At 38.0% G+C, this 13,360-nt stretch overlaps 1 protein-coding gene across 4 annotated transcripts in view; it reads right to left on the bottom strand.

The window, feature by feature from the left end:
* The window catches only part of LOC135220659 (la-related protein 1B-like), a 255,882-nt gene that overhangs the window by 204,276 nt on the left and 38,246 nt on the right, over positions 1-13,360 (bottom strand). For 3 of the 4 annotated variants that reach the window (XM_064258015.1, XM_064258011.1, XM_064258013.1), the window contains exon 2: positions 3,841-3,894. The exons of the other annotated variant lie outside the window; for it this stretch is intronic. In XM_064258015.1, the coding sequence (XP_064114085.1) occupies positions 3,841-3,894 (54 nt within the window). The remainder of the gene's footprint in view (positions 1-3,840; positions 3,895-13,360) is intronic. 4 annotated transcript variants of the gene reach the window in all.

Below are 13,360 nucleotides of genomic sequence, written 5' to 3'. Positions count from 1 at the left end.
GTGCCTCTTGTGACCTAGACAGAAAATTATGTATCCAGTAGTTAGCAAGATGACTGTTGTGTGTCGCAGCTACAGTCAAGCCAAAATGACTATGAACATGGCTGTCATTAGACGTCGACAAATTTTTTCTTAACTTATAATCTAACTACAATTAAACAGGTCATTAAATCCTACTTATCCCTAAGAAGTCGGCAGGAGGTCAAGGTCAGTGACGTCAGTCAAACCATGTCAAAGTAGTAGGAGTCAGATATCCATCCTAATGAGTAAAACGAAAACTGTGATAAATTGGACAGATGGTGATATTCATTCTTCGGCATTTACACGTCGTAGCATAAGCCCAAAATGTTGTCATTATTTCAGATGCGTGAAAGGGTTTCCATTGCCCTACAAAACTGAACTAAAAGAACGAGCAAAAAACTTCCAATGTGAACCAGGAATCCTATCATCTACTAATAAAGTCGAATTCTGAAACTTTTAATGAGAGAGAGAGATTAATTGTACTGGCATTTGATGAGATGAGCATTGTGAGTGACTGGAATTATGACACGAGCACTACAGGTTATATATACCACACATGAGAGTTCAAGTGGTAATGCGAAGGGGCCGAATAGGTAAATGAAAACAGCCCAGATACTATGATTCTGACGAATCAAATATTAAATGAAAATATAATTGATTTGATACAGGAAGTGGAAAATGCAGGTTATCCAGTGGTGGCAATAGTGCATATGACTTAGGACCCTACAATCTTAGTTTGTGGCAAAAATTTCGGATTGATCCTTTATGCAAGAAAACGTTAATCCAGAATCCACGCGCAGACAGATAAGACAGATTTCTTTACTCAAATTAGTCAGGTATAACCTTCTAGATTCTGGGTTCATGTGGTCAAACGGGGATTGAATTTCAGATCATCCGTTAAGAGAAATGGCGTTCGAATCTAAACCAGAGTACAGATTGGCTCACATAATAGGTCAAATTCACTTAAACCTTCAGTGGTCAGAAGGTTCGGCTGCGTGTTCAATAATGAAAAAATGGATCTCCAGAGTAAATGTGCAAATGGAGTGATGATGTCTGCACTAAATGCAGCCCTGGGTCGATGAAGAGAGAGAGAGAGAGAGAGAGAGAGAGAGAGAGAGAGAGGAGAGAGAGAGAGAGAGAGAGAGAGAGAGAGAGATTTCTTAATGAACAAAAGTAAATGGAGTTAGCCAAAGGTGGAAACTGTTTAAGAATAAGCTTCTTGAGAACGTCTAGAAGGATATTAAGACGTAAAATAACGGAAAAGAAGGAAGCTATGAGGGTGAAAAAAGAGGAAGCTGGTGTTTTTAGAACGGAAAGACACCGGAATTATAGGGATTACAAGAGAGAGATTGCATTACAGTGATGACAGCGCGACGGACTAACTGACCATTCCACTATACAACGGTAATGGTGACATGAGGTAAATAAAGGAATTGTAGGGGTATAACGTTACTGATCGCACCAAGGGAGGAATATGGTCGGATTCTGATTGAGAAGTAAGACCGATGAGACAAGGAATGATAAGGTAAGAACAGTGAATTGAGGCAATGGACAGGATGAGTGAATCTGGTTTTGTTAAACTGATAACTAACAAGTTAAAGAGGAAAGATAAACATCTGTATGTGGCGATGTAAAGGAAGCTGAGAATGTATGGGGCAGAGGGTACCTTTCTATGAAGAGAGTGAAACGTATGTTAGAAGTGGGTCTGGAACAAAGGTGCGCTCTGTCCCTAGTGATGCAGAAAGTCGCAGAAAGACAGCAGATATGGGTGCAAAGCTGTGGAATAAGAAAGTGATTGTGAATGAAATGGAAAATGGTTGAATAAAACAGCATTATATATAAAATTTAGGCCTAAGGCCAAGCGCAGTTACCTATGGGGTCATTCAGCGCTCAAACGGATATTGAGAAAATAAAGGTTTGAAAAGTTTAACAGGAGAAAAAACTAGAGTTGCTCTATGAATCACTTCCTAGGAAGGATGGAAAGTAAAATGGAAGAGAGAGATTATGAATAAAGTTGCAAAACGAATGAAAGGGGGTTGCACATAGGGGCCGAAGGGACAATGTCAAGAACCTTAGTAAAGCTGACAGTGCACAGCATGAGGTGCTTTACACCCCCTTCGGTGGGGGGGGGGGGAGAGTGGTTGATGCATGCATACGATAATATGCTGATTGATGACGGTGAAGAGAGAGACTACAGGAACTACAAGAGTACGAAGGTGTCTGGAAGAGCAGAAAGTGAACAATAAATATAATATGGATGGTATAAGAATGAAAGCAATATTTAAGTAACTAAAACCGATAAAAGGTAGAATGAATGAGGTGGAGAGTCAGAATAAATGAAACCAGCGAATAGCAGTGTCTGTATATGCAAAAGAATGGGATTGAATTGTCTATGGAAGCTAAGGTGATACTGTATGGATACGTGAGCAAACTCCTTCAAGGAGGTGAAGTGGCCATGTTAAATGCAAACAAAAAGAAAATTGTTGGCGCTGAAATTGTTTGGAAAAAAACGTCAATGCAGTGTACTAGCGAAGAACTGATCAAAAGAGACGTCAATGCGGTGCACTAGCGAAGAACTGATTAAAAAGTTTTATAAAAGCAGGCAAAGCTTGAAAGATGGAACAGTGAATTCCGAGATGATTCAGTCATGTGGAGAGGATGAACGCCAAGAAGTTGGTGAAAATGTATCTACAAAATATTTCGGGAGAGAAATACCTAGAAAGCATCAAATATCAGACGAAGGAGGTATTGGAAAGAAAACGCCTTGTATTCAGGAAGCAAGAGAATATGAACATGATATGGGTGAATGCTGCAATGTTTGTAAGGGGTTTGACGTGCTACCGACCGATCTATCAAGTAGAGAATGCTCTTAAAGTTTTATTGTATTTGAGATATCAGTATATATAATATATATATATATATATATATATATATATATATATATATATATATATATATATATATATATATATATATATATATTGTGTGTACCACGCCCGCGGCGCGTGCAATTTTTTCAATCACAAAAATGATCAAAATCACCGAAAATGTTTGATATGTCACGTATAATTTATAGCAGTAACTATCGGTTCAAAAGCCACATGATAGTATCAGCACTGATTAAGCAAAAAGGCTTAAGCCGTCAAAAGTTGCCTGGGATTAAAATCTGAGCGATCAAATAAAAAATATCCCGCAACCAGCCGTAAAAAGGATCATGTGGCCGCCTTCAACAAGAGTGACGTAGCGGCCGACTGCTGCAACATTCCTTCAGCTGTAAAAAATACCACTGATCTGTGTCTCGTAATCCATTACCTGTCCGCTTAGGGAAACACTAGTTTCGGAAATATAACGCTTGAAAATCTACCTTTTTTTTCTTTTATTTCATGGGCAACATACATAAATACACACACACAATATATATATATTATATATATATATATATATATATATATATATATATATATATATGTACATATATATACATATATACTATGACACAAAATAACACAAAAGCATGATAATAAAGGGAGGCTGAAATAAACAGGAAAAGCAATCAATTTTAACATTCCTTTTAAGCAATCCCATCTGACATCCATGCTATGCTACAAAACCACCCAAAAGCGCACTATTCGTAATCGGTGGAAGATTCTGAACAGGTCTTTTACTGGACTTTCGATTCTCGATGTCATCACGACTTGGCTAAATAAAACGAACCACAACATAAACCAACGCACTTACACTAAATACAAACACTAAAGCCAAACCCAAAACACCACAGTGGTCTTTCTTGGTATACTTTGGTATACTTCTATTAATACTTACCAGTCAGCACACTTATACCATTCTCCAGAATGTGACTCACACAACCAGACTCACCTGCGAAGTGGAAATGGAAAACACGTTAATCAAACAAACTGGCAATGATGGGATAGTTCGAGTAAAACACTTCGTCACATTAACATATGGTGATCTCATGACCTCATCAAATCTTGAGAGATGAGGAGGCAGCTTACTCTTTGATTAGGAGACTTCCTTCCCTCTCCCTCCAGCCACGCACTTCTCTTCCAGCACAACCAGCCCTTCATTACCTCAAAGATGCCTTCATTAATGTTATTTCCTTGTGCAACTTCCTGACTGTTATTAACTACATATTATTTTAGGTGATTTACCCAAAGTCCAATGGGATGGGAATCCACTAACTCTCATCTACTTGATATTAAAAAGAAAAAGTAAAAAATGCGCCGAAGAAACATTTTTCTGTACAGTGTATAATGTTGGATGAAACTCAGCCACGGACCATGAAACTTTCAGCTCCGGCCCGACGGTGGCCTGCGTTGTTGTCACCTGCAGCTGTGCCAGATGCACGATCATATTTAACTTGAACTTTAAAACAAATAAAAACTACTGAGGCTAGAGGGCTGCAATTTGGTAAGTTTGGTGATTGGAGGGTGGATACTCAACATACCTTTATTTGCAGTCCTTTACCCTCAGCAGTTTTCGCTTATTGCAACAAACTACTTTGTTGCTGCTCCTGTTGTTGTTCGGGGAGAGAGAGAGAGAGAGAGAGAGCGAGAGAGAAGAGAGAGAGAGAGAGAGAGAGGAAAGTTTAAGGAAGAGCCTAATAATGACTGAGAGAATGTTTCACATTGAGCTAAAGAAACAGGAATTTTATGATAGGATATTTATGATCGGTTTATTAAAATGAAAAATTATAAAATAATATGCAAATTCAACAATACAGAAAAATTATTTCTAATAAAATATAGCCTATTTTAATTTTCGTTGATGAAACAAGGCTCTCTCTTTCAGTAGGTTTTAGCACGTATTGATTTGTTAAAAGTTAGGAATATAATGTTTGAAGGTTATATTTGTTTGTATGGTGTTTTTACGTTACATGGAATCAGTGGTTATTCAGCAACGGGACCAACGGTTTAACGTGGCTTCCGAACCACGTCAAGAGTGAACTTCTATCACCAGAAATACACTTCTCTGACCCCTCAATGGAACACCAGAGAATCGAACTCGCGGCCACCAAAGTAGCAGGCCAAGACCAAACTGACTGGGCCACTGAGGCGCTGTTTGAAAGTTATGCATGAGAGGGAAAATCTTGCACACGTCCCGAGTAAGCTGGAGGTCGGATCACGCCTTATTAAGATCTAAGAGCGGACAGAAAAGTGAGAACGAACAGAAAAAGCCATCTGTGTATATGTATGTATATAATATATGATGTATATGTGTTATATATATATATATATGTATATATATAATATATATATTATAATTTTACAATAAATATATCGCTTAAAAAAAAAAACAGTAGAAATGCACTTGGACTTCATTAAAATAAGCCACACACACACAACCACCCACACACACCTATATATATATTATATATATATATATTATATATATATAAATATATAAATATTATATATAATATATATATAGATATATTATATAACGTATAAATATATGCGCTTAAAAAAAAACAGTAGATGCACGTGACTTCATTAAAATAAGCCACACACACACACACACACACACATATATATTATATCTATATATATATATATATATATATATATATAAATATATATATATATATATATATATATATAGATATATATATAATATATATATATATACACCTAAGAAATTTAACAGTTCACAGGCATCTGTGAAAACTAATTTTTTTTCCAATCGAATGTGTAAAACTTTTCATTGAAAACACCTAAACTGCTTTCGAAGTTTATTAAAAGAGGACGACAACAACAGATTCACAAAATCACAGCTGAAATGATGAACAACGCCCGGGAGAACGTTTACACGAGAATAAAGTCAGAATGTCTCTCCACTACAACGCTTTATTCACAACGTGAAACTTCGGCGATTTCTGAGAGGCAACTTCCGGAGAAATGTCAAATAAATGTCACACGTATTTCAAAATCAATCCTTCCAATAACGGAAACGTGGTACCCGGTGGGAGATTCGGGATTTTTTTATTTCAAAAAATACTAATTACAAGGCTTAACAAAAGCACAACTAGTCACCGTGGCATGTAATGACGACGACAGAGAGAGAGAGAGAGAGAGAGAGAGAGAGAGAGAGAGAGAGAGAGAGAGAGAGAGAGAGACTTACGAAGTACTGATTCCATGATGGTAAACATTTCGACGGAACGGCGACCGCTAATACAAAAATTTATAGCCCGATCTTTTATCCTCCTCAAAGAACAAGAGGCAGTGTTGGCAGGAGGCAACCTGTTGCTATAGAAAAGAATAACCTCAATTCGCCCACTGACGTTCTCAACACTGCAACTCAACATTGAAATACCAAGGCACCACTAAATTCCGAAGCCATTCCTCTTCGTCTGACCTCAACGTTTATTTCCCTATGATAACGAATTTTCTTACATATCGACTCCGCTGAAGCTGGCGTTTCGTATCACTGACATGGAAGATTGTTGCAAGCGAATGCAAGCAGGTTTTGTGGTCACCATTACCGGTTGAAGGTCATAAACAAAAATATTTCCGATTTAGTCTCTAGGCCGGTTTACGTGCTAAACCACTCATGACTTTCCTTAGCAGGAGAGGCATAAATGAAGTGTCCTGACCGACGGACAAGATTTCAGAGAACAAAAGGCCACGTCTAAGTTAAAGCAGACGAACGGACTCTCCTCTCGAGCGAAAAGGGGTTGTTACATGAATGAAGGATGATGCTATGGCAATATAGTCTCCACCTCATAAAAACTCCAAAGTAAACACTAGGCAACTCTTACACATTACCCAACGCAGTGGCGAGACCAGGAAAATCCCACATAGTTTTAGTTTTGTTCACAAACCCGACGGCTGGAGTGAATGAAAATGCCTTTGGGGTAAAATAGAGAGAGAGAGAGAGAGAGAGAGAGAGAGAGAGAGAGAGAGAGAGAGAGAGAGAGAGAGAGAGTTATATCATGATAATCCACTTTTTTCACAAGGGCAGCACGGAAGAGGAGGCGTTTTGAGGAAAAGAACAGGAGTTATCCCGGGTTTACCCGGGATGCATGAAAGGAATTCTTTCCCAATTCAGCGGGTTTCCCAGTATACGTAGTAGCTGGGAAAGATAAGCAATAATTTTGCTTTCATTTCCTATGGGCACACATGATTTAATTGCTTACAATTTTGTGCCATTTCACTTTTTCGCATGTTTTCTCCTATGGTACGTGCCTGTTCTGCAAAACTGAGGCAATATCAAATAAAGGTATTTTTTATGAAAGAGGAAAGGAAAAAATTAAAAATCATCATTGGAAAGTACAAGCATGCCTGTCATATTTTAAGCTTTTTTTTGTTTCTCCAAGGGTGTTCCAGGTACTTAGCGAGCAAGACTTAAACTTCCCCTTCCTGGTTTTCTCATGGACTTTTATTTTTCCTAATATCTACAATTACTATTCTTCCCCAGTTGATATGAGAGCCCCCTTTGAAAATCACTTTTCAGTCACTTTTACATTTGGTCCTTGAAGGGGGGAAATAAAAAGGGTCTGCGTTTTATCCTTCTATTTTATTTTGATTATATTTCCTCCGTATTACAATCTAACGACAGTGACCTGAAATGTCGCCCTTGACACCAATTTTATTCAAAAGAAATTTCTAAGTTGCTTCACTAATCTATTCCAGGCCAGACAAAATTTCAGTCCTTTCAGTGTCGAGTCCAGACCGCCACAGCCTCTTCTTTCAAAAACTGCTGACCAAAGAACCGACCAATTCATTAATCAAGCAACTTATATAAATGAGATGATCTCAACAGCATGACTCGACTCCAAACATGGATAGCTGTTTGCAGGTTGGGACTAGCACGTTCTCACATTAACGAAACCATTAAAATTATTCCTCTCAGTAATCCCGAGTCTAAATCCTCAGGGAAAGTGACGGAGAGGCCATTTAAAGAAATTGCAGGAGACGATACACGCCCTTTCCTCACTCAAGTATAATATACTTTAAAAGTATATATGTACGCAAAATGTAATTCGTAGGTTAACAGAGTTACAGGACATTCAGCAAAGGAAGGTAAATGATGTTGGTCAATTATCGGCTACAGTTTATATGAAATTTTACAATACTCTCAGAAACGAAACCATATTTTCTCCTAACGCACACTATATATATATATATATATATATCTATATATATATATATATATATATAATATATATATATATATATATATATATACAGAAAGTAATGTTGAGTCATCAAGACTATATGCAAAAGATGCCTCTCACGTTTCTCTGATATTATTATAGAAAGAATAATAATCCATTTACATTTCTGAGCAACTCGAGATAATTTGTCATCTGCTACTTCAATAAAGGTAAAATAAGCCAAGATGATCGGCCACCCGACGCAGCGACAGGAATTGAAAGCATACCCGTCAAGATAATACAGAATAAATAAGAAATCGCAAGTCACTCGAACTGGCTTCTTACAAAACCAACCAGAGAACCACTGACTGATTCCGAAGAAAAGCTTTGTTAAGTGGCGGCCAGAGGTACCTACCCAGTCCCACACCCAAACTTGCCTCAAATTCTGGTACACACGTTGGTAGGATACCAACCAACACCACTTCGGCATACGTACGACTCAAGCTCCGAGCCCCACCTGCGCTGCGCTCGCTGGTCTCTGCAGTTACTCCTCTCCCGTTTCACCCGGGGTTTCATACTATCCCGGTGTGGATGCAGATAGGAATATATATAAAAGTCTACACCAAAGGCCAAGCTCTGGGAAATATGATGTCATTCTGTACTGAAAGGGAAAGCCAGAAGAAGATCTGAAAGATGTAATGAGGAAAGCTTGGTCGTTGCACTATGAAACAATTGTTAGGATAGGGTGGAAAGAAAGATGAAGAAAAGAATATGAACAGAGGTGCAGTGCAATAAAGGGAATGAAAGGGGTTGCAGCAAAGGGTTGAAGGAACGCTGCAAGAAAAAAACTAGTTAAGCCTATAGTTTGTCGCGTGAGGTGCAACGACAGCAATACAACCCTACGGATGGATGTAGATCGTGTTCGTTTCCTCGGCTTTGTCAATTCCATTCGATTTCTTCCAACTGCTGCTCACCCCAGCTGCCACCAGTTATGGGGCCCCTTCAACCCTCTCCCAGTAAGAACATACTATGAGAGAGAGAGAGAGAGAGAGAGAGAGAGATGAGGGGGTGAGGAGTGGGAGGAGAGAAGGGAAGCGCGGATCTATTTCTGGCTCCATGAAGTGGCCTACTGCACCACGTGTAAATGGAGCGCACTACCACGTGATGTAAACAAATCCGTTTGAAGCTTTGCTTTGGTCCAAACGATTGTCTGCATCCGTTGACCAGAGAAGTACTGCATCGTAATTGAAGACCACTCCTTCTGAACAAATAATTCTAAATGAACATATAGTTATCTGACCTACTGCGTCCTATGAAGAAGTATACCACTAAAAAAAACCAAGGTTAAAGAAAATGGCGAGTCTCTCTCTCTCTCTCTCTCTCAATACTAATTTACGGCGTTCTCAAACGCTTACTTATCTCCTTCACATCGACACTTCACGCCATGATTCCTTTAAGGAATTCCAATTTTAACCGTGCTTAAATTAAATCATAAACATACACAAGAAAGGATTTATGTCGGCTGTAAGTGGGAAAATGATTCATTCTCCGACTTTCACACATACAAGGGATGAAAGTAAAATCTTCACATTGAAGACACGTTTTCGAAACTAAATCACTTGGTAAATCAGGTATTCACCTACCGGAAGAGCTTCATAAGATGGCGACGAGATATGAAACAAATTGTATAATCAAGCCAAGCGTTTGACTTGCATAACTATATGATTGTAATTGTAAATGCACAAATATTTATTGTAAACTACTACATTATGTTCGGTATAAACTGCACGACAGCGATCTCATCGTAAGAACACACCTTGAATAAGACTCAGCAAAAAACCAGATATATACCGCATCTGGACTCCGGAAAACTTTCCCAATGACTTGCACGCTACAAAAATCCGTCCTTTCATCAACTTTTGACTTTTAAATCGTCTCCGATGCAGTGAAACGTAAAGAGGTTCTGAAAACCCTTGTATGATTTCACTTCCTCTCCCAACTCGTATCCAGACTCCCTTCTCACACGTGGCCTCAGTCCAAGCGCTGGGACCTATGTGGTCATTCTGCGCTGAAATTGGAATTATCAGCAAGAAGGTTTGAACAGTGTAAGAGGAGGAAAACCTCGCAGCTGCACTACGAAATAATTGTTAAAGGGTGGAAAGTCAGATGGAAGCGAAAAAAATATGAACGGAGCTAGGGATCGAAGGGACGCTGCAAGAACCAAGTAATGCCTACAGTAAACCATGTGAATTGCACTGACGTCAGTACACCCCTACGGGGCCCACAGACCGTTATCAACCAAGTTGTCTTTTTTTTCTTTCCTTACACCATGGCCCGAGATCTTCCAAAGCTTCTACAACGGCCCTCTCCCTCTCGTTATCTAATCGAAGTAAGGAAATTCCAAGTTTCCTTGATTAAGTTATCACTTCTCTTTATATTGGGCTGCCACCTGATTCCTCACGTTGTTCTTTAAAATCGTATTTTTTTTTTTTAATTTTACCTGTAGCCTCAGTGTGTGTGTGTGTGTGTGTGTGTGTGTGTGTGTGTGTGAGAGAGAGAGAGAGAGAGAGAGAGAGAGAGAGAGAGAGAGAGAGAGAGAGAGAGCTCGTTAACCTTGACTGTTGTAATAGCATTCACATTGGTAACATTGTCCCCGCTTAAATTTAACCATTCATAACTCACAGTATTACAGAAAAGAAGGGAGTGCGGTAGTAACACACAAACAACAAACATCCTGTGATTGGAAAGGAAGCGAACTGGCTAAAAGTATTTTGGCTTTTCAATGAAAGAGCACCCGGGCTTAACTTAAAAAGTAGCCCTGATACGCGGACCTGGGAATCAAACCACATGATAAGCGAAAATGTACCTGCTTGAACGCTTAATTAAAGCAAACCAGCGCCCTTCCCTCTTATCACCAGCAGACTACTATCAATCACAGGGTACCAAAATGAAAAACAGTCCGATCTAAATGTACCTTTCGCCTTTTACTCTTCGCAAACCAAATCAACTAGATTCTCACCCCAAAATGAGCTGATGGGAGACTAGAAAAGGTTTAGGTTTAATGGAAAGGCCTCGAATATTCACTTCGCTTTACACGGAAGCATAATCATTTCCATTATAGCGCAACCTTGACATCAGCATTTCTCAAAGAGTGTTAGTTACACTGGCAGCGTTTCAAGCGAGTGCAGGTGGTGGTCGAGCCTTCAGGACCAAAAAAATCATACTTGTCAACTGGGGACTCGATAACAACCTCTCACAGGTTCTGTTTACACTTCAACACAATTGTTTTCAAAAGTTTCTCAGAGCATCAACAACAAAACGCATTTTTCAGTTTTCAATTTCCGACGACTGCTGTCTTACTCATGATTACTGGGAGACCTAATATATATTGAAAGGAATCTCTCTAATCACTTTTGGACAGGAATGAAAACAAAACGATTGTCCCAGTGAAAAAGTTACGGAAGAAAATTTTTTTTTTTTCTCAGACCTGTTAATTAACTTATCAGACACAGCCAAGAACAGCCTTTACCACTCGTTATATATATATATATATATATATTATATATAATATATATATATATATATATATATATATATATTAGTATACCTATTACAGGATATTTCCTAGAATATATATATATATATATATATATATATGGGAGGTGTCTATTCGTTATAACAATGATTGCTTCTAGAGCTTGAAACTGAAAATAACCGTCATCTGATGATCTCTCTGCCATTTTTACAATTCAGTGAATTTGCAAATGTGTAACTTTAATTGCAAGAGACCCTAACTATTAGCATGGGGCCAAGTTGTCTTATCATCAATAAACACTTGGTAAAAACAAAATTATTCTTTCCTATTAACTACGTAGCATTTCCAAACATTGCATAGTGAGCCCCTGTTCTTTTTATGTCACCTACGTCTAAGGAGTTGCACTTAATAACCAATGTGTAAAATATTGAACACTGATACATTCACATATTTCAAATTATAATTTCATTCAGTTCTTAAAATTGAGTCGTTAGCTCTCTGAAACATTTTTCAAGAGAGCCTACAAAGCACCTGCGACCAATTCATCACAACCAAACACCTGTAGTCAATAAAATCCACCATATGCTGACGCACGATTGAATACAACACACGATGACACACACACACACACACACACAAACAAACAAACACAAACACAAAACCACACACACACATATATACATACATCATATATATATATATATATATATATATATATATATATATATATATATAATATATAAGCCAGTCTTCCCCAATAGTAGCAGATAACTGACTCCAGACACAAAAATATGTAAATAAAACCAAACCGAAAATCACTGTGCATTTTTACTTTCAACTCCTGAATCATGCCACTTCCTACATTCACACTCACGTAGAGTTGTGAAATTATTTCGTTTTTTTTCTTCAAGAAATTTTTTTTTTTTTTCGTGTGTATGGTTTTTTTTTCTTGCATCCAACTTCTCCATTTTTGAAGACTTACTTATAGTTACTGAGATTCAAGACTCACACCTTCCTTCTAGATTAGAATAGTAGTTGAAATGATATTTTTTTTTATAAAATTTTTCACTGTCTGATACTGAACACAAATGTCGTTTCATACCTCTCTTCCTGTTCAAATGCATTGAAATAACGACCCCAATAACTCCTGGTTCCAGTTGCAAGATATGATTGAAAAATAACAGTAAAACTTGTCTGATAACTGAAAATTTCAGTGTTTAAATGTGAACTATTTATTGAAATCCTAATGATATAAATGTAGTTATGTTCCCAAAACACTCATAATTTTCCACACTAATAGATTTTTCTTTCCACTGTTAAACTGCCTTGCTACCTAAGCTCAAGGCATAATATAAAAGCATTTTTTTTTCTTTTCTATAAAGGAAAAAATAGGATGTGAATAAATGTTTATAAATGAAAAATACTAAGTTCTGGCCTGTATTTTTTAGGTATTCTTTTTTTATTTGAAAAAAAAAACAGTGCTTTTTTCGGGTTGCAACCTACACACACGAATCATTAAAAGGTTGTCGAATTAATTCCCCCCCCCCCCCCCCCCACCCCCCCCCCCCCCTCCCCCCGCCGCCCGAAAAAGTAACAAACACCGCGCGCGCTACACACAACCACGTTATTCATCACTATCCTCCATGCACTCTTTAAGCTTCCATTAAGACTTGGAAAGTCCTCCCATTTCTCCT

This window comes from Macrobrachium nipponense, chromosome 2 (assembly GCF_015104395.2).
Source record: "Macrobrachium nipponense isolate FS-2020 chromosome 2, ASM1510439v2, whole genome shotgun sequence".
Classification (NCBI taxonomy): Eukaryota; Metazoa; Arthropoda; class Malacostraca; order Decapoda; family Palaemonidae; genus Macrobrachium; species Macrobrachium nipponense.
Note: the sequence above shows the minus strand (reverse complement) of the source record. Positions and strands in the feature narration are given on the sequence as shown.